Genomic DNA, 25107 nt, shown 5'->3' with positions numbered 1-25107 from the left:
ACGAACAAAGTAATGTCCGTTACTTACTGTGTATTCTTTGAGGCTTATACGTTTTGACTGGATAATAATTCAGGAACTGAGTTCTCTACCACAGTGTTAAGGATGTAGCAAAGTTGCTTTTTAGTAGTTGAACTGCAGTATACTTTCTATGACTGAACCCTAAATCTTGTACTGGCTAGTTGTGAGGCCTTAGATTTTCCATCAGCAGTATGAGGCACTTGGATTTTTTTTTTTGACAGTTCATCAAGTGGTGGAATCTACTAGCTCCTTAGTTCACTGAGGTTCTATCTAGCTCTAACAACAGCAGCAATTTATTGAGCACTTGTGGCTCAGACAGTAAAGAATGTGCCTGCAGTGCTGGAGACCCAGGTTCAGTCCCTGGGTTGGGAAAAGCCCCTGGAGGAGGGCATGGCAACACACTCCAGTATTCTTGCCTAGAGAATTTCATGGATAGAAGAGCCTGGCAGGCTACAGTTCATGGGGTTGTAAAGAGTCTGGCAAGACTGAGCTTTTTTCAGACTGTCATTCTGTGCAGGTACTTTACCTGAATTTATCTTATTTACTCCTCTCAATCACAGTGAAAGAGATGGTGTTACCCCAGTTAAGGAAACTGAGGCTAAGTGAATCTATCCATAAAATGAATAGGCTGATTCAAGATTCAGATTGATGTTTCTGACTCCCAGAGAGCCTGATGTCTTTAGCCATTATACGATTTTTAAGTATTGAATATATGGCTTACCAAATTATTGTTAAATTATAAATTTTTCTGGTGAATACAGTGGGAGTCAAGAGGACTGAATTGGGAGGATTCTTGGAGAAATGATTTGAACTATGTCTTAATATTACAAAAATCTGCCCTTTCCAATCTAGTAACCACTATCCATGGGGCCGAAATGTAGTCTGAATTGAGATGTGCTTTAATTGGAAAAGTCATACTAATATGAAAAAAAGGAATGCAAGACTCCGTGTGTGTGTGCTGAGTTGCTTCAGTCTTGTCTGACACTGTGACCCCATGGACTGCAGCCTGCCAGGCTCTTCTGTCCATGGGATTCTCCAGGCAAGAGTGCTGGAGTGGGTTGCCATGTCCTCCTCCAGGGGATTATCCCGACCCAAGGATTGAACCTGCATCTCTTTTCTCTCCTGTATTGGCAGGCAGATTCTTTACCGCTTGCACCACCTGGAACTCCATAGTTTTAAAATACTGATTACATTTTAAATAACCATTTTACTTAAATGTACTTAGAAGTTTGAAAACTAGATGATGGCTCAGATTATAATTTATGCTGGATAGTTATGATTTATACATCCTCGGTTGTTAGCTTTATATTATTGGTTATGTTAGGTATTTGGGGAAATGTTTGAAATGCCTATATATATGTATATATATATATAATGAAACTTCCTGTTCAAATTTTGTGAAGATGTGGCACCTTTTGGTAATATTCACATGGTAGTTATCAAAGGCTTGAAAAAATTCTTCGGCAAATGTTTAACTAATAGTAGTAAGTTCTGTTGTGATGTTTGTATGAAGTTTTCTTGAACCAAATCTTCATAAAGAATAGCTTGAACAAAACAAAATTAAGCAATGCAAAGCATTACTTCTGTTAACCTGAACATTTATATTTATATGTACAGTAGTCTCTTCAGTTTATTTTTCCTGACATTAAAGAGGCTGAGAAGCCATGACAAATTGAACCAAAATTAAATCTACGTTAAATATCAGTTGTTATAACTTGTCTTCCATATTCTGCCCTTAGCACTTTTTCCTTAGGTTTTTGGGGAGCGTAAATAGAGGTCTCCCCCACTGATAACTGATATTTATAGTTATTGTTGACAAAGCTACATGGCATTTCCCTGTCAGTATTTCTTAAGAATCAGAAATTTCATCTTTCAGATTCTTGTCTTTGTGCCTTTCCTGTTCTGTTAATTAATAGTAGTAAAACAACTTCTTGGCAGTCCAGTGGTTAAGATGCCACTCTCCCAGTGCAAGGGGCAGGGGTTTGATTCCTGGACCAGAAACTAAGATTCCCATAGGCTGCACAGCGCTGCCTGCCACCTCCCCCAGAATAAAACTTCTTTCTTGATTCATTGCTTTTTGCCTTAATAGTTTTTTACGTTATTTTCAAGCCATGTTTTCTAGTGACTTGATATATATATAAATAGTATGTTAGTAAACTGTCAGTAAGTATTTGTTGAATGAACAAATGAATCAGTCGTTCTTGGTTTCTGGACACTGACTTGTTAATCTTTATATAAATACAATGAAAAGAAAGTGAAAGTGAAGTCGTGTCCGACTCTTTGCAACCTCATGGACTGTAGCCTACCAGGCTTCTCTGTCCATGGGATTTTTCAGGCAAGAATGCTGGAGTGGGTTGCCATTTCCTTCTCCAGGAGATCTTCCCGACCCAGGGATTGAACCTGGGTCTCCCACATTGTAGGCAAACGCTTTACCGTCTGAGCCACCAGGGAAGTCCATAAACAAAATATATACAAAACTAACTTTATTATTTCTGAGTTTTGTTTCAAACTAAACTTAAAAAAATTTTTTTTTAATGCATTGATTCAAGTTAAGATACTATCTCAGAACTTATGAAGTGAAGTGTTAGTTGCTCAGTTGTGTCAAAGTCTTTGCAACCCCATGAACTGGGGCTCACCAGGCTTTTCTGTCTTTGGAAGTGGGTTGCCATTTCCTTCTCCAGGAGATCTTCCCAACCAAGGGATTGAACCCTGGTCTCCTGCATTGCAGGCAGACTTTACTGTGTGAGCCAACAGGGAAAATATAGGACTAAAGTGAACTTCACCTCTTGGCAAAAAGAAAGTCATTATAGTTTAGTGTGGCCATTTGAAACCTGCAAGTCTTTCTATTTCAGAAACTGTTGGGTATTATAAACTTGTGAAATTAATAAGCCTAGAACATTACTAGTATGTGAGTATTAGTAGATATTTATGTATTTTTATGAAATCCTCACATTTTCATTGCCATTTTTCATTCGGAACAGTTAAATTAACAGTTAAACAGTTCTAATGGATGCTGAAGGCTTGCTTTGCATAATTTTTTTCTTTAATAGAACCTGATGCATAATGATGCAATAATTTCTGTAATGCATAATGTAATTAGTAAATTTGTGAACTTTATTATAGCGCATGTGTCCATTGATTTGTAGATATTGTTCATGTTCGGTAGCAAAGTTGTGTCTAACTCTTTGCAAACATTATAGTATGTCAGGCTTTGTCCTCTGCTATCTCCTGGAGTTTGCTCAGATTTATGTCCATTTAGTTGGCGATGCTGTCTAACCATCTCATCATCTGCTGCTCCCTTCTCATGTTGCCTTCAATCTTTCCCAGCATCAGGGCCTTTTCCAGTGAGCTGTTTGTGGCAGGTGGCCAAAGTACTGCAGGTTCAGCTTCAACATCAGTCCTTGCAGTGAATATTCAGGGTTGATGTCTTTTAGGATTGACTGGTTTGATCTCCTTGAAATCCAGAGGACTCTCAAGAGTCTTCTCCAGCACCAATTTGAAAGCATCAATTGAAAGCATCAATTCTTCCGCTCTCAGCCTTCTTTGTGGTCCAAGTCACACATCCGTACAGGACTACTGGAAAAACCATCGTTTTAACAGTACTGATTGTTATTGGCAAAGTGATGTCTCTGCTTTTTAATACACTGTTTGCCAAAGCTTGTAGATCCTTTAAAGAAAAGTATATTGTCTGAAGTCAAGAAAATTTTGATTGCAATTGCACTCTTGAATGTGCTTGTTACTGGGATCAAATTACAACTCAGATCTTTTAGGTGTTGTATGTAAACATTAAACACAAGTTTATTACGTAGAATGTGGATTTGAGGTCTCTAGAGATGGAATAATTGAAAAGATGTGGGGTGTGGTTATGTATATATATGTGCTGTCTGGAAAAAGTGCTGACTGACAGTATTAAAGCTATATCTCAGCTCTTTAAAGAGATTTATATATGCATATGCAAATATGTAGTTTCATTGAGCATATATAGACTTGTTTTATTATAATTAAATCCCCCCCTCCCACCCCTGCCCTGCACATTTGGATTCCCTTCACTCTATCTGTCCATCCACAATCCATCATTTAGGTAGCCTGTTCATAGCCAAGTAGACATCATGCCAGATTTTTTTTCATACTCCTAGATTGTAATAGATACAAATTCAGATAAAATTATAGCTGTTTCTCAGCACTGCTCTATAAAAATAGGATAAGCTAATGTCTTGGCCACTTTCTCTGGGAATGTAGTTTATTTTTTAATGGTTACATGTTTCACATAATTACCATGAAATTCAGCCATCCATAGTTAATAAACACTTTGTTTCAAACATACATGCCACCCCATGTATGCTTTCATTGGATAGGTTTCAAAGAGTAATAAGATAGCTTGATGGAAGGGAGATTCATCAGTTAACTATAATAAATGTTAACAGATTACACTCCAAAAGGCTTTTTTTTTTTAGTATTTTCTCAGTCAGTGAATCCCAGCCTTTTTACATCCTTGCCAGAAATAGACTTTATTATAATCTTTCATTTTTGCCAGTTTATTGGGTGTAAAGGGTTATTTGATTGCAACTTTGATTTGCAAATTCCTGCTTGTGAATTTTAATGTATGCTGGCCATTCGGATTTGCTTTTCCATAAATTGCTTGTTTTTCTCCCTTTTACTTCTGGGATATCCTTTTTCACTTTTTGAGATTCCTAGGATTCATTGTCCCCAAGAAAAAAATGCAAAAAAGCAAAATGAGTGTCTGAGGAGGCCTTACAAATAGCTGTGAAAGAGAAGAGAAGCAAAAAGCAAGGGAGAAAAGGAAAGAAATACCCATTTGAATGCAGAGTTCCAAAGAATAGCAAGGAGAGAGAAAGCCTTCCTCAGTGATCAGTGCAAAGAAATAGAGGGAAAGACTAGAGATTTCTTCAAGAAAATTAGAGATACCAAGGGAACATTTCATGCAAAGATGGGCTTAGTAAAGGACAGAAATGGTATGGCCCTAACAGAAGCAGAAGATATTAAGAAGAGGTGGCAAGAATACACAGAAGAACTGTACAAAAAAGATCTTCACCACCCAGATAATCACCAGACATCCTGGAATGTGAAGTCAAAGGGGTCTTAGGAAGCATCACTACGAACAAAGCTAGTGGAGGTGATGGAATTCCAGTTGATCTATTTGAAATCCTGAAAGATGATGCTGTGAAAGTGCTGCACTCAATATGCCAGCAAATTTGGAAAACTCAGCAGTGGCCACAGTACCGGGAAAGGTCAGTTTTTATTCCAGTCCCTAAGAAAGGCAATGCCAAAGAATGCTCAAACTATCACACAATTGCACTCATCTCACACTCTAGCAAAGTAATGCTCAAAATTCTCCAAGCCAGGCTTCAGCAGTACGTGAACCATGAACTTCCAGATGTTCAAACTGGGTTTAGAAAAGACAGAGGAAGCAGAGATCAAATTGCCAACATTCACTGACCTGCCTCTTGAGAATTCTGTGTGCAGGTTAGGAAGCAACAGTTAGAACTGGACATAGAACAACAGACTGATTCCAAATAGGAAAAGGAAGTACGTCAAGGTTGTATATTGTCACCCTACTTCTTTAACTTGTATGCATAATACATCGTGAGAAACGCTGGGCAGGAGGAGGCACAAGCTGGAATCAAGATTGCCAGGAGAAATATCAATAACCTCAGATATGCGGATAACATCACCCTTACAGCAGAAAGTGAAGAAGAACTGAAGAGCCTCTTGATGAAAGTGAAAGCGGAGAGTGAAAAAGTTGGCTTAAAACTCAACATTCAGAAAACTAAGATCATGGCATCCTGTCCCTTAACTTCATGGCAAATTGATGGGGAAACAGTGGCAGACTATTTTTTTGGGCTCAAAAATCACTACAGATGGTGATTGCAGCCATGAAATTAAAAGACGCTTACCCCTTGGAAGGAAAGTTATGACCAACCTAGACAGCGTATTCAAAAGCAGAGACATTACTTTGCCAACAAAGGTCCATCTAGTCAAGGTTATAGTTTTTCCAGTAGTCATGTGTGGATGTGAGAGTTGGACTATAAAGAAAGCTGAGAGCCAAAGAATTGATGCTTTTGAATTGTGGTGTTGAAGAAGACTCATGAGAGTCCCTTGGACTGCAAGGAGATCCAACTAGTCCATCCTAAAGGAAATGGGTCCTGAATATTCATTGGAAGGACTGATGTTGAAGCTGAAATTCCAATACTTTGGCCACCTGATGTGAAGAGCTGACTCATTCGAAAAGACCCTGACTCTGGGAAAGATTGAAGACAGTAGGAGAAGGGGATGACAGAGGATGAGATGGCTGGATGGCATCACAGACTCAATGGACATGAGTTTGAGTAACTGGGAGTTGGTGGTGCTGCAGTCCATGGGGTCGCAAACAGTTGGATACAACTGCGCGACTGAACTGAACTGAGGACTCATTGTAAGAGTAACCCTTCTTTGTCTGTAATCTGTTAACTTTATAGTATCCCTGTCCACAGAGAAGTTCTATTTTTTATGTACTGAACTATTATTTCCCTGTTAAACAGACTTCTGGGTGTCCAGCCTGGTTAAGACAGCCAGTGTCCAGGTTATACATTTAAGTCCTTAGATTTGCTGGTAGTGTTGTATTCATTTATGTCATGTTTACTACATTAAAACTTATTTTGATTGTTCATAGGCAGTTGTGCTAGCACCATGTATTACATAGTCTCTGTTTTAAAAAGATTTTTTTCTATTTTTGCACATGCTCAAATTAGGTACTGTCTGGGATGGGAGGAAAGGAAGATGTCCAGCATTTGGGAGAGATGGGTCCCATTCATTGTTGATAGAACCTTCTGAAAATTGCTCCCAAAAGTCTCTAGGGTGCTCTGGGAATACCATAAAAAGTCCGTAAAGGAGGATATTGTGACTTGCTTCTGAGGAGATAAAGCTAGTTAGGAGTCTTATTTTCCTTACCTTACAGCTTTGGTCCCTCTTTAGTTTTACCTACCACATAATAAGTAATGGATCTGAGACCAGTCTTAACAGTAAAACCAGTAATACTGCACACTTAAGTTTTTTTTCCTTTCTCTAATGAGGAGTTCTCTCTGTATCTGTTAACCATATACACAGTCCAGAAACATGAAGGTGTTTATTGTAAATTCTTTATAAATTACTTGACATAAAAGTTCCAGAAAGAATATCTAGTATTTTGTTGGGGAGAGGAGTAGTTTTAAGTCCTTCTGGCATGTCTTTGAGTGCCTGGAAATAACCTTAATTGAAGAAGCTTCAGCTCCTTCAGTTTGCAGATTGAATGGGACCCTTATGTGTAAAATTGTTTAGGTAAATATCACCACCTAGCTCCGGGAGTCCCTAAGTCAATTTTCTCAACCTAATAGAGTTTCTCATCTGAATTATAAAACAGAGAAACGCTGTTTTTTTTTTCAGTTTTTCCAAGGATTGTGCATAGCTAATATTTTTCTTTATGCCTGGGTGAGGAGTTAGTTCATTACACATGATGAATGCCTTAGTGATTAAACTATATTATATTCTCTTAGAACCCTGATTAAGAAATAGTTTGCTGTATTCACTTTTTTCTTTTTTTAATCTTGTAAAATGGATCATACAGGTGTAAAGTGCAAAAACAGGACAGCAGAGGATTCCAATTATTGATAATGTTTTTAGGTACAAAAGTAAGTGATGGGTGAAGATGTGTGTATAGTTGAAATTTGGGTCTTAGAGTCCAGAGAATGGATTATTTTTCTGTAAGTAGATTTGGGAAATCAGTGGAAGAGTTATACAGTTTCTTTAGAATGGCATCAGTTGTAAGAAGCACTAAGAACAAATGTTGCCAATTGATCTGAGTAGTCATAGTTTTATCTTTTAGAACTCTTGGTGTATACTTAGTGAAAGATTATCTTTGAACACTTAAGATTCATAAAATGGAAAGTACAAGCAAAATAAATTGGCTGTGACATCTTTATGTTCAGATGATCGTGTTTCTTCTTACAATATTTTCCTCAGTGCCATGGAGAGCATTGATGTTGCAAGCATACATTAAAAGAGCTCTCCTCTATTATCTCCAGGATTTTCTTCCAAGAATTTTCACTCACTCTGCAAGTTTTGATGCTGGTGCTTTCTTGATTTTATCAGAAGGTGTCAACATAACAACCTTCTGGTAAGAAACCTAAATCCTTCCTAAAATGGTACTTCATTGGTTTGCAGATTGAATTATCAAGGGGTTGCAGTCAAGTGCCACAGAAAATTGCAAGCAAACCAAGTTTGAGCATGCTTAACAGTGACATTTATATCCTGGCAGCCATTCAGCTGTTTGCTATTTTAAGATGCCATCAATTCTAGGAAGCATCCTGATTTTAGGGACTCAGAATGTTAGAATTGATGAGCTGGGAAGGTAGACTGGGGCCAGAGAATCACTAAACTGATAATTGATCAAAGAATAACAAGTGAACATCCATTTTGTCAATTTTTTAAAAACAAAAACCTGAGGTCAGATTTTTCATAAATTATGCTATTAACCTTTTCCTTTCTCAGGGGTTATGTTTTTGTAGTTACATTTACCTGCAGCAGTGAACTTTAACTGTGGAGGTTGGGAAAATGGAGAGTGTACCCAGTCAGAGGAAAGGCCCTATAGGATCTAACAAACCAAAGCCTGTCCCTCTTAATATATTGAGAATTTATTTTAGTTTATTTTTAAAATATTTTATTGAAGTATAGGTGATTTACAATGTGTTGTGTTTCTGTTGTACAGCTAAGTGTAAGTGATTTGGTTTGCATATATATATATATTTTCATATTCTTTCCCCTTATAATTTGTTACAGGATATAGAATATAGTTCCCTGTGTTATACTGTAAGACCTTGTTGTTTTTCTGTCCTGTATATAATAGTGTGCATCAGCTAGTGTCAAACTCCCGATCCATCCCTCCTCCACTCTACTCCCCCTTGGCAACCACAGGTCTGTTCTTTTGTCAGTTTATGTTCAGAAATACAACATTTATTTCTTTAGAAATGCAAGATTTTATCATAAATTTGCTTCAGTAATTGAGCCATCAATTGTAATGTCCTAGTTCAGTTCCCTCAGTCGTGTCCGACTATCTGTGACCCCATGAACCGCAGCATGCCACGCCTCTCTGTCCATCACCGACTCCCGGAGTCCACCCAAACCCATATCCATCGAATTGATGATGCCATCCAACCATCTCATCCTCTGTTGTCCCCTTTTCCTCCTGCCCCCAAATCTTTCCCAACATCAGGGTCTTTTCCAGTGAGTCAGCTCTTCGCATCAGGTGGCCAGAGTATTGGAATTTCAGCTTCAACATCAGTCCTTCCAATGAACACCCAGGACTGATCTCCTTTAGGATGGACTGGTTGGATCTCCTTGTGGTCCAAGGGACTCTGAAGAGTCTTCTCCAACACCACAGTTCAAAAGCATCAGTTCTTCGGTGCTCAGCTTTCTTTATAAACTCTCAGATCCATACATGACCACTGGAAAAACCATAGCCTTGACTAGATGGACCTTTGTTGATGAAGTAATGTCCCTGCTTTTTAATACGCTGTCTAGGCTGGTCATAACTTTCATTCCAAGGAGTAAGCGTCTTTTAATTTCATGGCTGCAGTCACCATCTGTAGTGATTTTAGAGCCCAGAAAAATAAAGTTAGCCACTGTCTCCACTGTTTCCCCATCTGTCTGTGATTAAGTGATGGGACCGGATGCCATGATGTTAGTTTTCTGGATGTTGAGCTTTAAGTCAACTTTTTCACTCTCCTCTTTCACTTTCATCAAGAGGCTCTTTAGTTCTTCACTTATATTATGCCACTGATCCTGAGAAAGTCTTTAAAGAAGAGAAACTGGAATAGATCTTAAATTTTATAGGAATACTTGATCAGATTTGAAGGAGGCAGTCATGTGACTGTGACAGTTTCTTTGCTTGCTTAGGAGAATAAAATGATGGTCCTTTGCTTTTACCACTTGGGATTAGAGTCATTAAAAACATAGACTTCTGTGGTGGTCTTCTGTGATGGTCCAGTGGCTTAAGACTCTGCACTTGGGGTTCTGTCCTTGGTCAGGGAACCAGATTCCACATGCCACAGCTAAAGATTCCGAATGCTACAGTGAAGATCTTGCGTGCTGCCTCAAAGACCTGACCCTGCCAAGTAAATATTAAGGAAAAAATATAGTTTCCAATTAGGAAGATTATTCTGTTTCTTGATGGCCCTTTTTGCTCAGTCTATTGATAATCAATAAATGGTTCTAACAAGAATTTTGAAGTTTAAGACTTAACAGCTTTAGGGTTTTGGGCTATGGGCTTCCACTTACATCTTGTTTTAGGGATTTAAGCTGTAAGACTTCTGTTAGTAGTTTGCTGAGTATTAAGATTTTTTTAAATTTATTGATTGATTGATTTTACTTATTTTAGGGGGAGGCTCTGCTGAGTCTTCATTGCAGCACATGCTTTATCTAGTTGTGGCAAGTGGGGGCTACTCTATAGTTGGGCTTTTGATTGTGGTGGTGGCTTCTCTTGTGGACTCTGGGATACTTGGGCTTCACTAGTTTCGGCTCCCCAGCTTTAGAGCACAGGCTCAGTAGTTGTGGCACACGGGCTTAGTTGCTCCATGGCACTTGGGCTCTTCCTGGACTAGGGATCAAACCAGTGTCTCCTGTATTGGCAGGTGGATTCTTTACCACAGAGCCACCAGGGAAGACCCTGAATGTTGTTTACAAGTTTCTTTTTCCCTCTTTATAGGATAAGTAAATTTTGTGTTGTGATGAATTGCAATAATAGGAGGTCATTACAGGATTTTGAGAAACCTAAGTAGCAAGTGAATTTGAAATGACACTTTGCAGGCCAAGAAATTTTTTTAGGCTAGTATGATGTGTTTCTAATGAATTTAGTGGGAATGTTTTCAAAGGGATTTATGGATCTCTGTAGATTTCTAAGCCATCACTCAAGCAGAGCCTCTGATAAATTGATCAGTATTTTAAACAAGGTAGGTAAATTAGATTTTGATGTTTTGTTCTGGGACTTTACTTTAAATAGGCTTTTTAGGAAAGGTGCCTTATTTCTTCAAAATAGTATTGTTATCAGACTTGACTTTTTGGAGTTTAAAAACATGAATTAGCAAAAGCATTCTATTATTTAATTTATAAGGATTTAATGGAAAGTGTTCCAGACAGAAGATGAGGTTTTTTAATATTTATTTTAAAAAATAAATATTTTGTGGAGTCTTTAGTTTCAGCATATGGGATCTAGTTTCCTGACCAGGGATTGAATTTGGGCCCCCTCCATTGGGAGAGCAGAGTCTTAGCCACTGGACCACCAGGAAGTCCCAAGATGAAATTTTAGGTTCAGCATTTATAATCTAGGGAGTAAAACTTGGGGGCTGTATATATGTATATAGTTTCAGCTTCTCTTTCTCTACAGTGAGAATGAGGCATCTGGAAGGTCTTTAAAAGAAATTGTGGGATCTGGAAGGTCTGCTTATTTTCAGAGTGGCTTTCCCATAGCCAGGGTCCGTAATTCATCTGTTCTGACTTTTGACTGTATAACCTCAACCTTTCAATTCCTGAAATTCATTCATATCATGTTTATTGTTACTTAAACTATAGGATTTTCCCCCCTATGATTCAGTTCAGTCACTCACTCGTGTCTGACTGTTTGCGACCCCATGGTCCACAGCACACCAGGCTTCCCTGTCCATCACCAACTCCCGGTGCTTGCTCAAACTCATGTCTGTTGAGTCAGTAATGCCATCCAACCATCTCATCCTCTGTTGTCCCCTTCTCCCCGTGCCTTCAGTCTTTCCCAGCATCAGGGTCTTTTCCAATGAGTCAGTTCTTCGCATCACATGGCCAAAATATTAGAGTTTCAGCTTCAGTATCAGTCCTTCCAGTGAATATTCAGGACTGATTTCCTTTAGGATTGACTGGTTTGATCTCCTTGCAGTCCAAGGGACTGGCAAGAGTCTTCTCCAACACCACAGTTCAAAAGCATCTGTTCTTCGGCACTCAGCTTTCTTTATGACTCTCACATCCATATGTGACTATTGGAAAAACCATAGCTTTGACTAGATGGACCTTTGTTGGCAAACTCTGCCTTTTAAGATGCTGTCTAGGTTGGTCATAGCTTTTCTTCCAAGGAGCAAGCGTCTTTTAATTTCATGGCTATAGTCACCATATGTAGTTATTTTGGAGCCCAAGAAAATAGAAGTCTCTCATGGTTTCCATTGTTTCCCCATCTATTTGCCATGAAGTGATGAGACCGGGTGCCATGATCTTTGTTTTCTAAATACTGCGTTTTAAGCCAGCTTTTTCACTCTCCTCTTAAACTTTCATCAAGAGGGCTCTTCATTTCCTCTTTGCTTTCTGCCATAACGGTGGTGTCACCCTTATGATTACCCTAATCGAATTGAAAAACCTGTTTTTCAGCTGTAGTGTTCTGTAACTTGAAAAATGTGTGTTTCAGTTAGGCAGATATTTGGAGCCCGCACTTTGTTCTTTCTATTGGCTATTTAAGCTCCCACCTAAAAATTACCAAATACCTTGTCTTTTTTTGGTCTTTTTTACTGTAGCTTTAAAATAAATTTTAGTATTTGGTATGGATAGTGTTTTCTTGTTTTTCCCTACCATCATTTACAAGTTGTCATTTTGAATGCTTTCTTGTTACTAAAGTGCAACTTCTTATTCCCTCAACAGAATTACAGTCCTTAGTGTTTCAGTGGAATTCCATTTAAATGTATATTGACAAGTTTAAAATATCAAGATGTAAAAATGAGATGTGGTTTACATTTTTCTAGATATTCTAATTCGTTAATTAATTTTTACACATGTCAGCACATAGGTTGTGTGTAGTTTTTGTGTTGTTGAGGGTATTTCTAGGACTTTGCTGTTGTTAGTAGACTATTTTTTTGATTTGTTTTATTTTTCAGCTGTTTATTTTTAGCTAGAAAGGAAAATTAATTTTGGTTAACTTGGGACCTTACTGAATCTTTGAGTTGTCTTTTAAGTTTTCATTTTAGGTTATTTTATTTTGAATTGCTTTTGAAAAAAACAGTTCTTCAATTAGTTCAAGTGCTCAGATTTTCCTCCTATTCCCTTCATCCCTCTCTTACTCCTGGTTTACATATAATTTTTGGCATTCCTGAGTTTTGACTGTATAATGCTTTTTTTCATCAGGGATGGCTTCCTAAAACGTTTTGATTGTACTTTAAATATGTTAAAGTGCCTTGTCACTTAACCATGATTATTTTAAATTGTAGTTAACAGATTCAACTGTAAACATATACCCAGCTGTATGAATGAACAAGTTAAGGGACCATTTTATGATGGCTTGAAATCTTCTGCGTTTGTATATACATGAAGAGAAGAAAAGGAAACGTCAGAGTATTCTGATAAATAGGTTTCTGGGCCAGATGAGTATGAATAGGAAGAGACCAAATCCCTAAAGGTTGGACTAACAAGGAAGAGAGAAGTTAGGGATACTTAGTCATAAAATCGTGTGCAGGAAAATGTGGCCATTGTTATTTGGCATTTCCTGACTCATTTTGGAGACCTAACCCTGCCATCTCTTTGAGTATCTAGGAAACACCATTATTCTCGTGAATTGAGAAGTGTTTACTGTGTTCTGTATCAGTGTGTCAATTTTATAGAGATCTGACCATTAGAAGTTCTTTATCACAAGAATCTAGGGAATGGAGATTAGAACATGTCCTTTAATTGTTCACTACAGTCCAAATACACTTTACTTGGGTATCAAGTTTTTACTTTATTTAATCTCATACCTGAAAAGTACTAGCAATAAGAGTAGGTTCCAGAGTTATCTTTTTTCCTATAAATGTTAAAAATGTGTGCGCCCAAAGCTGATGCTGATGTTTGTGGTGTATGTAAAGTAGGAGTGGGGAGAGGTATAAGCACTGATTTTTAGATAGGAAAAGATTTTTATTATAACAGAATTTTCCAATGCTTTGGAGCTCTGGTTGAACTTACCCAATATACAAATTATATAGAAATGATAAAGATTAATGGAACATTTTAAACACTTTTATTTTTGTTTGTTAAGTACTAGAAGGCATTAGTGAAAGTTTGGCTGATCTCCTATGGAAAGATATGTCTTACTCTAATATTTATGAATTTGGTAATTCTCAGTTTTTGAGAAAATATTACTTACCTTACAAATTCTTTACCTTACAAATGGCAAGAGTATAATAAAGAGAGATTTGCTGGTGACCAAAATGATTGCTGAAAGTAGATGTGCAGATAAACTAGTAGAAGTAGAGACTGGCTGAGAAGTCATTGTTGTAGTGTGATTAGAAAAATCACAGCTTCAACTGAATAGCATCTCTACCTTTGAGAAGAGAACAGTCTTCAGAATTGCAAGTCAGGAGCTACTACTGCACTCTGGAAAGTATCTTTGCGTTTTAGGCCTTGCATGGAGATATATGCATTGAAATGCCCCATAGCACGCAATTAAATCGATCACAGGCATTTGGAGCTGAAGGGCGATCCAGGCAAATGTACGGAATCATACAGTTGAGTAGCAGATGTGGGAGGAGGGCATTGAGAGACTAGATACATGACTTACATATTTTGTGATTGATCATCCTGCATTATTAAAGAAAGTAAAATGATTTTTCAGCCTCATCTGTTACCTTCTCCTCTCTTAAGACTTTCTTTAGTTCCACCGATTTTCCGAGGTGGCAGTGCTGATCTATTTACTTTTGGTTTTTCCACTGTCAGTTTGTTTCTTAGTCTTCAGTTTGCTAATTTGCTTAAAATAATATCTGACACATAGTATTTAAATATTTTTGGAAATTGATGAGGACATGTTTTAAAGAGTACTACAAGTTTGTGTGTGTATTTATTTAGCTAGTTGATACTGTATATTATGGGGTCTAGTACTCTTGCCTGGGAAATCCCATGGATGGAGAACCTTGGTGGGCTGCAGTCCATGGAGTCGCTACTAGTCGGACACGACTGAGCGACTTCACTTTCACTTTTACGCATCGGAGAAGGAAATGGCAACCCACTCCAGTGTTCTTGCCTCGAGAATCCCAGGGATGGGGGAGCCTGGTGGGCTGCCGTCTATGGGGTCGCATAGAGTTGGACACGACTGAAGCGACTTAGTAGTAGTATTAATAGTAGTGTGATAAAGATATTTTAGAAAAGAATTGAAGTGCCTAGTGGTTCAGAGTGTGTGAGCATTTGGCAAACGTTGAGAATATTGCAATTCTGATTGACAGTAATACAGTGTCATTTAATATCTGTTGTAATCATGAAAGAGAGGTTAGGTAATTTGCAGGGTCAACACAACTCATAAATGATGGACATGGAAAGCAAAACCTGATCAGCCTATTCCAAGCTCTGAGTTATCAGTATTCCATATTGTCTTTGTATCTCTAATATAGTGGTTTAGAGTTAAGGTAACATTTAATTGAATATTTATTTCCTTTTAATTTTTTTTACAGGGATTTATCAAAGATGTTCATGAAGACTCCCTTACAGTTGTTTTTGAGAACAAGTAAGTTATTTTTTATTGATAGAGATCCTAATTTTGACGATTGGTAGTGCCAAACTGCTGCTTTTGGATATTCCTTTTGCGATCGGAAAATGAAGGTGCTTTTGGGTGGGGGGTTCTTTGGTTTGATTATCTTTTTGAGTTAAAATGATTTTTAGTTCTTGATGACTTCTCTTGGTTTTTTGCTCACCATTCACTTGTCACTTTTTCCAAGACTCCTTTCTTTGCCAAATCACATGTGAACATGAATCAGTTTTTGCAAAAAAGATGGCATGGATGTAATTATAACATGCATACTTCTTAAAACCCAGAATTTTTAAATGATACGATATAAGGCCTTCCAAATGCCATTTTAGCGAAATAAGTATATTAGGCTGCCTTAAATTGCTTGATTAGTCTTAAGGAATAATAAACAGTTTCATAGATATTGCAAAGGTTAGGTAAAGGGCTAAAAATGTCAAAGATGTGTGCTAAGCTTGGTTAGGAAGGATTATAAAGCAGCACTGTATAATTGAAGGTCAGAAAAGAATTGGGCAGCTTTCCCTTTTAAGCTGTTTCTGGAACTACCTGAAGAGCCATCTGCCCAACAGCTGTTTCATGTAGAAACAAGTGTTGAGATGATTCCTGTCTTTGAGCACCTGTTATTTAAACAGTAAAGATGAAAAGAAAGCACTCCAATATCTTTTACTTGTCTCTTTTTTGCCCATCGTTGGCATATAGAAGCCCATCAGTTCAGTTCAGTTCAATTGCTCAGTCGTGTCCGACTCTAAGAAGCCATAGGAATATATTATGTGCTGTTGTACCTCCCAGGCATATGAATGATTTATTAGAACCTAAAATAGGAAAGCATTTTAATTTTATCAACTTAGTTATAAAATATAGCACACAAAAAGCACAGCTAAAGCAGTAGTTTTAATACATTTGTATTTACTACAAAGATTAAAATATTTTTTTCTAGGTTTTAATTATATGTGTTCATTGTAGAAAAGAAATTGTAAGAAAAATAAATCTTTTTGTAATTTACTGTTCAGAATAATATCGACTAGTTTTCTATATTTCTGTGAACATGTACACTAAAAAGGAATTATGCAGTTTATATTTTAAAATCTTTGGAATTGTGTTCCTTTGACAGGTCATTTAGTTGTAAAAATGTTTGCAGCAAGTTGATCACTGTAGCAGTGATGAATGACATTTTAAATCTGAGTCATTACTATGAGCTTAGCCTTTTTCATTTGCAGAATGATGTATGTGCTGTCACCTTAAGATGAATGATTAGAAAGGTAGTATGTAATTATTATCAATGACGTTAATTACCTATGAACTTCATCAAGAGCTATGCAAAATCTGTTCTAGCTCAACATTCTGCTTAGAAAAAGTTTTCAAGCAGAGGTTGTTTTTTTGGGGGGAAAGCTAAATGATTGATTTGAAAAATTTACAGTGCTAACCATAAGACTATATAGCTTCTGTATTAAGGAGTATTAGAATAGTATATATTAAAGTTCATTCATTTTCTAATCCTTCAGTTGGCAGCCAGAACGCCAGGTTCCATTCAATGAAGTTAGATTACCACCACCACCTGATATAAAAAAAGAAATTAGTGAAGGAGATGAAGTAGAGGTATGTATTTATAAGTTTATTTTCTTGTGTACCTATTTTTTTGTTTCAAATAGATATTCTTGTAGGAAAATCTGTTAGCTGATAGAGAATAAGTCTAAATTCCTTTTCTCTATTCTTCCTATTGGTAATGGCTGTGTAATGTAGCAGTACTTGAGTTTTGGAGACGGAACTGGGATTAGTATCTCAGTGCTACTGTTTTTAGCTTTATAGCCCTGGTCAAGTTTGGTTTTTTTAACCACTAGAATAAAAATAATTTGAGAATTAAAGATGATAGTGCATTTGAATTGTTTTCCACAGAATCTGGTGGAGAGAACTATATGATGTTGGTCATTATTTTCGTTTTTTTTTTGCTAATTTGTCTTCAACGTTTTCCTCAGTATTTTTGTAAAATGTTAGTATTTATCTTTTATTATAGTGATCATTAATATAGTTCATATGTAACAATGTGAAATGTTGTAATAAGCATACTGCGTTTTTGAATATTCTAATATTCAGAAAGATTTAAAATGGAAAAAAGCAAAAATCACTTCTAGATTTAAAATCCTATATTTCATGGTTCACATATTCCCAGGCTCTTCCTTTTCTCTCTTTTAAAAAAATAAAAATTGTATTTCTTTGTATCTTGTTTTTGTCACAGTTAGTAGCTCCTGAATGTCTTCAGTATATATTTATTTTTGATTAAGATGTATGCTCTTATGTGACAGGAATTTTGAAATAATTTAATAGAAGTATGAATTTGTTGGAGAGAGAAAATTTGATTTTTGATTTTTCAAGAAATTGGTACCTCAAGGAGCTCAAATATGCTAACTGTATTTCTCACAAACAGTTGTCTTGATAGTGTTGAAAGATTTTCAAATGTCATTTGTGCCTAGTTTATGTAGGCTAGGGTGGGAGAACTGGGGACACAGGTTAATCTTTAGTGATGAAACAGCTGTTTAAATGTTTTTATAAACACTTAACAGTACGTACTTTGTGCCACACATTGTTCTGAGTGCTTTGCATATGAGCTAATTTAGTTACTTGCCACTTTCATGCTTCATAATTTTTTAAATGGTACATTTTCTTTTGAGTTAATTGTAGATGTTATGTTGGAAAGTCAGATTGTAGGACTTTAACCGCTAACTCACATTCTAAAATTCTGCCTAGATTTTAATTACTTGATCTAATTCTTCTGCTCCCCTGGAGTAGGAAATAGCAACCCACTTCAGTATTCTTGCCTGGAGAATTCCATGGCCAGAGGAGCTGGCAGATTACTGCCCATGGGATTGTAAAGAGCTGGACACAACTGAGCGACTAAGCATGCATTCTTCTGCTTTTGCTAAAAGCAAAGCATATTATAGGCTTCCCTCGGTGGCTTAGATGGTAAAGAACTTCCTGCAGTGTGGAAGACCTGGGTTCACTCCCTGGGTCAGGAAGATCCCTAGAGAAGGAAATGGCAACCCACTCTATTATTCTTGCCTGAAAAACCCCATGGACAAAGGAGCCTGGCGGACTACAATCCATGGAGTTGGACACGATTGAGTGACTAACACTTTTCAAAGCAAGTTATAACTTCATTGTGTCAGGGTGCCACATGTGTGGCGATCACACATGTGATCTGTGAGTAGTGCTTTTCATTATTTTAAAAAATTGTTGTTCAGAGAGTTATTGGTAAAGGCTCAGGTTAAAGGGAAGACTTGGCGGAATGCTGAGGGTATTGTTGTTACAGTGTGCTTTCCTCAGTCTCGGAAGATCCTGTCCAGTTGCTGGACCATCTTTATGGCTTGGGCTCCCCTACCTCCCAGCCAATTGTATACAAAACTTTATTGAATGATTTGAAAATTAATGATTACGAGGTGTTTTCTTTCACTTTGTTTTATGGTTCAGTCTTGGGAAATTTTGTTCCTTAAAAATATGAGACTGGTGGTTTGGAATTAAGATGTTAGTATTACTTTAATTTTTGAAAATTCATATAAGGAAAAAGTTTAAAATTAATCTTGCCACCTGTGGATTTATTTATTTATTTATTTATTTATTTATTTTTAGTTTTTGCCACCATGAATTTAGGAATTTATCCTTAGGATGTGAAATGTTTAAGAACTATGGTTATTAGTACTTTATATTTTGAGCCATATAACTTTATGTAAGCTCCGCCTCTTTTAAATTCAGAGTCACAAAGCTTCATATAAAAAGTGAAATGATACAAAATTCCCTACGGTAACAAGTGAACTTCCCTCTAGTGTAGGCATGTTGGTGTGCTTATCTGCCAATCCCAGCTTAAATCTCATTTACCAAAGTTGAGTCTCTTCAAATTTTTTCTTTGCATTTATAAAGAATATGTGTTCTTTTTAAGTTAAACAAATTGGGAATACACCTTATTTATAAATTTTTGTGTTCAGTTAATTAATGTATCATAGACATTTTCCTGTCTGCACATACAGATTTAACCTTATTTTCCTTATCACACCATGGTATTGGGTGGTACAGATGTATTATAATTAGAAAACACTGAAATTACTGTTTTTTTTGTTTTTATTTCCCCCTCCCGCCCCCACCTCAAATCCAGATTTAGTGTTCTTATGTAAATCATCATCATATGGTAGTATTAAATCTTGGTGATTGATACCAAAATGTACCATTTTGTCCTTCAGAAATGATCCTTGAATGACCACTTCATAAGTTTGCTAATGCTCAAGATGTTTGCTCCTCATAGATCAACTGACTGGATTACTATTAATCGAATCTGTAAGATTTCATAAATATGGTAGAAAGAAGTTGTTGTCTTTTATATTTTGTGAACCTTGAATGCTAGTGATACACAGTGTCTTTTTTATGACTGTTAGCTGCTTGTTCTGTTTATTGTGTTTCTATTCTTGATCCATGTAGTTTTTTATGTCAAATATGTTTATTTTATGAGTAAGCTTCTATCTGTTGTATATTGTGTTTTCTCCCAGGCAGTCTGTGCTTAGTGACTTTTGCCATTAAGAACTTATTTCTTCACTTATTCAGGTCTGCCAGTTTCCCCAGTGTGGCCTCCAAGATAACGCATTTTACTAGTTCCACAGATGTGGGCCCCCTTTTTAAAATTTTTTTAAAGAGCATTTAGTTGTTTTTTATTTTATATTGGAATATAACCGATTAACACTGTTGTGATAGTTTCAGGTGTACAGAAGAGCAGCTCAGCCATGCATATATATGCATGTATCCATTCTCCCCCAAACTCCCCTCCTATCCAGACTGCTACAAACATTAAGCAGAGTTCCCTGTGCTATCCAGTAGGTTCTTGTTGGTTATCCATTTTTAAATATACTGGTGTATGCCTGTCTATCCCAAATTCTGAAACTACCCCTTCCACCCATCTTCCTTTTCTAAGTCTGTGTTTCTGTTTTATAAATAAGCTGATTTGTATCATTTTTTTTGGCCACTATTCTCTTTCTGCTAGTTGTCAGTACTATAGTAGCAGTGAAAACAGCTGACGCTGGGCTTCCTTGCTGTCTCTGTGGTAAAGAATCTTCCTGATAATGCAAGAGATGTAAGTTCAATCTCTGGGTGGGGCAGAGCCCCTGGAAAAGGAGACAGCAACCTACTCCAGTATTCTTGCCTGGGAAGTCCTATGGACAGAGGACCCTCTGGTGGACCACAGTGCATGGGGTCTCAAAAGAGTCAGACACGACTTAGTGACCAAACATCTGACACTAACCATGAAATATATAATTAACTGACTTTTTAAACACCTATCTCAGTTTAAAATAAGTTTCTTGAGGGCCTCTTTGAAATTCTATGAATATCTTTACTAACCTTTCCAAGTTTCCTATAGCCTGATGGTTAGGAAGTTGATAACCAGGTTAAGTTTTTGTCCTATATATTACTCTAATATATCGTGCTATATTCGCAGGGTATTGTCAGTTTTGTGCCAGATTACCAACTCTTACTTTTACAGCTGTAGGAACCATTTCTTTTTGAAGAACGGAAAGATGACTTTGATTTGGCCATTATTAATTGACTTAGAACAGAAATGATACAGGAGGGAGTTTTTCATTAGCTATTCAGGCATTTATCTAAAGTCTAGCTGTATGACAGAGACCTAAAAAGACATTTCTCCGAAAGACATACCGATGGGCAACATATAGATAGTCACTTCAGCTAATTATTATTGTTGTTCAGTTGCTAAGTTGTGTCTGACTCTTTGTGAACTTGTGGACTGCAGCACGCCAGGCTTCCCTGTCCTATCTTGCAGAGTTTGCTCAAACTCATGTACATTGAGTTTGTGATGCCATCAAACCATTTCATCCTCGATCACCCTCTTCTCCTCTTGCCTTCAGTCTTTCCCAGCATCAGGGTCTTTTCCAGTGAGTCGGCTCTTTGCATCAGGTAGCCAAAGTATTAGAGCTTCAAGTTCAGCATCAGTCCTTCCAGTGAATATTCAGGGTTAATTTCCTTTAGGATTGACTGGGCTTGATCTATTTGCTTTGCAAGGGACACTCAAGGGTCTTCTCCAGCACCACAATTTGAAAGGCTCAATTCTTCAGTGCTCAGCCTTTGGTCCAACTAGCATATCCATATATGACTACTGGAAAAACCATAGCTTTGACTATACTGACCTTTGTCTGCAAAGTGATGTCTCTGCTTTTTAATACACTGTGTAGGTTTGTCATACCTTTTTTTCAAGGAGCAAGCGTCTTTTAATTTCATGGCTGCAGTCATCATCTGCAGTGATTTTGGAGTCCAAGAAAATACAATCTGTCACTGTTTCTGCTTTTTCCCCATCTATTTGCCATTGAAGCGATGGGACCAGATGCCATGATCGTAGTTTTTTGAATGTTGAGTTTTAAGCCAGCTTTTTCACTCTCATCTTTCACCTCATCAAGAGGCTCTTTATTTCCTTTTCATTTTCTGCCATTGGAATGGTGTTGGTGGTTCAGTCACTAAGTCGTGTCCGACTCTTTGTGACCCCGTGGACTGCAGCACACCAGGCTTCCCTGTCCCTCACCTTTTCCCAGAGTTTGCTTAAACTCATGTCCATTGAGTCAGTGATGCCACCATCTCATCCTCTGTTGTTTTCTTCTCCTGCTGCCTTCAGTCTTTCCAAGCATCAAGGGTCTTTCTCAGTGAGTCAGCCCTTCACATCAGGTGACCAAAGTATAGGAGGTTCAGCTTCAGCATCAGTCCTTCCAGTGAATATTCAGAGTTGATTTCCTTTAGGATTGACTGGTTTGCTTGTGTTGCTGTGCAAGAGACTCTCAAGAGTCTTCTTGAAAGGTTATTGCTAAACCATGAAAGACGCCAGGATTCTTGCCCTCCAAAGAAGAAATCAGTCTGGGGCGAGAGATGAGGCTTAATCTCTCTGAGCTTTTGTGTAATAAAGTTTTATTAAAGTCCAAAAGAGAGAAAGCTTCTGACAGAGACATCAGAACGGGTAGAAAGACTAGCCCCCTGATAGTCTTTAGCTGGATGTTATATAGCTATTCAGTTCAGTTCAGTCACTGAGTCGTGTTCGACTCTTTGTGATCGCATGAACCCCAGCACACCACGCCTCCCTATCCATCACCAACTCCCAGAGTTCACTCAGACTCACGTCCATTGAGTCAGTGACGTCATCCAGCCATCTCATCCTCGGTTGTCCCCTTCTTCTCCTGCCCCCAGTCCCTCCCAGCATCAGTCTTCCAGTGAGTCAACTCTTCACATGAGGTGGCCAAAGTACTGGAGTTTCAGCTTTAGCATCATTCCTTCCAAAGAAATCCCAGGGCTGATCTCCTTCAGAATGGACTGGTTGGATCTCCTTGCAGTCCAGGGGACTCTCAAGAGTCTTCTCCAACACCACAGTTCAAAAGCATCCATTCTTCGGTGCTCAGCTTTCTTCACAGTCTAACTCTCACATCTACACATGACCGCTGGGAAAACCATAGCCTTGACTAGACGGACCTTTGTTGGCAAAGTAATGTCTCTACTTTCCAATATGCTATCTAGGTAGGTCATAACTTTTCTTCCAAGGAGTAAGCATCTTTTAATTTCATGGCTGCAATCACCATCTGCAGTGATTTTGGAGCCCCCCAAAATAAAGCCTGACACTCTTTCCACTGTTTCCCATCTATTTCCCATGAAGTGATGGGACCAGATGCCATGATCTTCGTTTTCTGAATGTTGAGCTTTAAGCCAGCTTTTTCACTCTCTTTCACTTTCATCAAGAGGCTTTTTAGTTCCTCTTCACTTTCTGCCATAAGGGTGGTGTCATCTGCATATCTGAGGTTATTGATATTTCTCCTGGCAATCTTGATTCCACCTTGAGCTTCTTCCAGCCCAGCGTTTCTCTTGATGTACTCTGCATATCAGTTAAATAAGCAGGGTGACAATATACAGCCTTGACGTATGCCTTTTCCTATTTGGAACCAGTCTGTTGTTCCATGTCCAGTTCTAATTGTTGTTTCCTGACCTGCCTATAGGTTTCTCAAGAGGCAGGTCAGATGGTCTGGTATTCCCATCTCTTTCAGAATTTTCCACAGTTTATTGTGATCCACTCAGTCAAAGGCTTTGGCATAGTCAATAAAGCAGAAATAGATGTTTTTCTGGAACTCTCTTGCCTTTTCAGTGATCCAGCGGATGTTGGCAATTTGATCTCTGGTTCCTCTGCCTTTTCTAAAACCAGCTTGAATATCAGGAAGTTCGCAGTTCACGTATTGCTGAAGCCTGGCTTGGAGAATTTTGAGCATTACTTTACTAGTGTGTGAGATGAGTGCAGTTGTGCGGTAGTTTGAGCACTCTTTGGCATTGCCTTTCTTTGGGATTGGAATGCTATTAGCAGTCTGCTAATTAGAGAAAGGAAATGTCTTAAAACTCAGAATGGCACCAGTCCCCTCACCCACAAGATCCATTTTGAGATAATCTTGGCACCAGGTGAGTCATGCCATGCCATAAAATGATTGACATGAATCTTGAAGAAAGGCAGATCCCCATACAAATATATAGTTTCGTTAACATAGATTAGGAGAACAGTGTATGAGTATAACATACTGGTTTGTCATGATGGTTCTGAGCCTTTAGTGGGAACCGACTTGAAAGCAGAGTCTGAGGTAAATGCATGGTACATTAATACAGTTTAAGACAAAACATTGCCATAAGAAAAATGCATTGGTTAGCTCAAGGTTTGAGATAAGTTCAGGTGGAACCAGTTGTCATTATGGCAACACAAGAGTTTTAAGAGAAACCTCTTTTTAAATTTGTATAGAGAAGGGGAAAAAAATGTAACACTAGTTTGTTTCTTCCTGCTGCTTGCTGCTACTGCAAAGTCGCTTCAGTCATGTCCAACTCTGCGACCCCATAGACGGCAGCCCACCAGGCTCCCCCGTCCCTGGGATTTTCCAGGCAAGAACAGTGAAGTGGGTTGCCATTTCCTTCTCCAATGCATGAAAGTGAAAAGTGAAAGTGAAGTCGCTCAGTCGTGTCCGACTCTTTGAGATCCCATGGACTGTGGCCCACCAGGCTCCTCCATCCATGGGATTTTCCAGGCAAGAGTACTGGAGTGGGGTGCCATCGCCTTCTCCGATAAAAAAAATGTCTGACACTTGCAACCTATTTTCTCCATTTGGAGACCCCTGGCCTTCCTGCTTGTTGCCCTCTCATTCTCCAGCACCACAATTCGAAAGCATCATTTCTTAGGCACTCAGCCTTCTTAATGGTCCAACTCTCACATCCATACATGACTGCTGGAAAGGCCATAGCTTTGACTAGATGGCCCTTTGTCAGCAGAGTGATGTCTCTGCTTTTTAATACTCTGTCTAGGTTTATCATAGCATTTCTTCCATAGAGCAAGTGACTTTTAATTTCATGGCTGCAGTTGCCATCCGCAGTGATTTTGGAGTCCAAGAAAATAAAGTCTGTCCCTGTTTGCTATGGAGTGGTGGGACTGGATTCATGATCTTAGTTTTTTGAATGTTGAGTTTTAAGCCAGTTTTTCCTCTCTCCTCCTTCACCCTCATTAAGAGGCTCTTTAGTTC

General features: G+C 38.0%; 1 protein-coding gene across 6 annotated transcripts in view; it reads left to right on the top strand.

Moving 5' to 3' along the window:
• Nucleotides 1–25107, top strand: part of FXR1 (FMR1 autosomal homolog 1) — a 72930-nt gene that overhangs the window by 5461 nt on the left and 42362 nt on the right. For all 6 annotated transcript variants that reach the window (XM_005675223.3, XM_005675227.3, XM_013964234.2 and 3 more), the window contains exons 2-3: nucleotides 15471–15523; nucleotides 17044–17137. In XM_005675223.3, coding sequence (XP_005675280.2) covers nucleotides 15471–15523; nucleotides 17044–17137 — 147 coding nt within the window. The remainder of the gene's footprint in view (nucleotides 1–15470; nucleotides 15524–17043; nucleotides 17138–25107) is intronic.

The sequence above is a fragment of the Capra hircus genome, chromosome 1, assembly GCF_001704415.2.
Source record: "Capra hircus breed San Clemente chromosome 1, ASM170441v1, whole genome shotgun sequence".
Classification (NCBI taxonomy): Eukaryota; Metazoa; Chordata; class Mammalia; order Artiodactyla; family Bovidae; genus Capra; species Capra hircus.
This window is presented reverse-complemented; position numbering and strand designations above follow the sequence as displayed.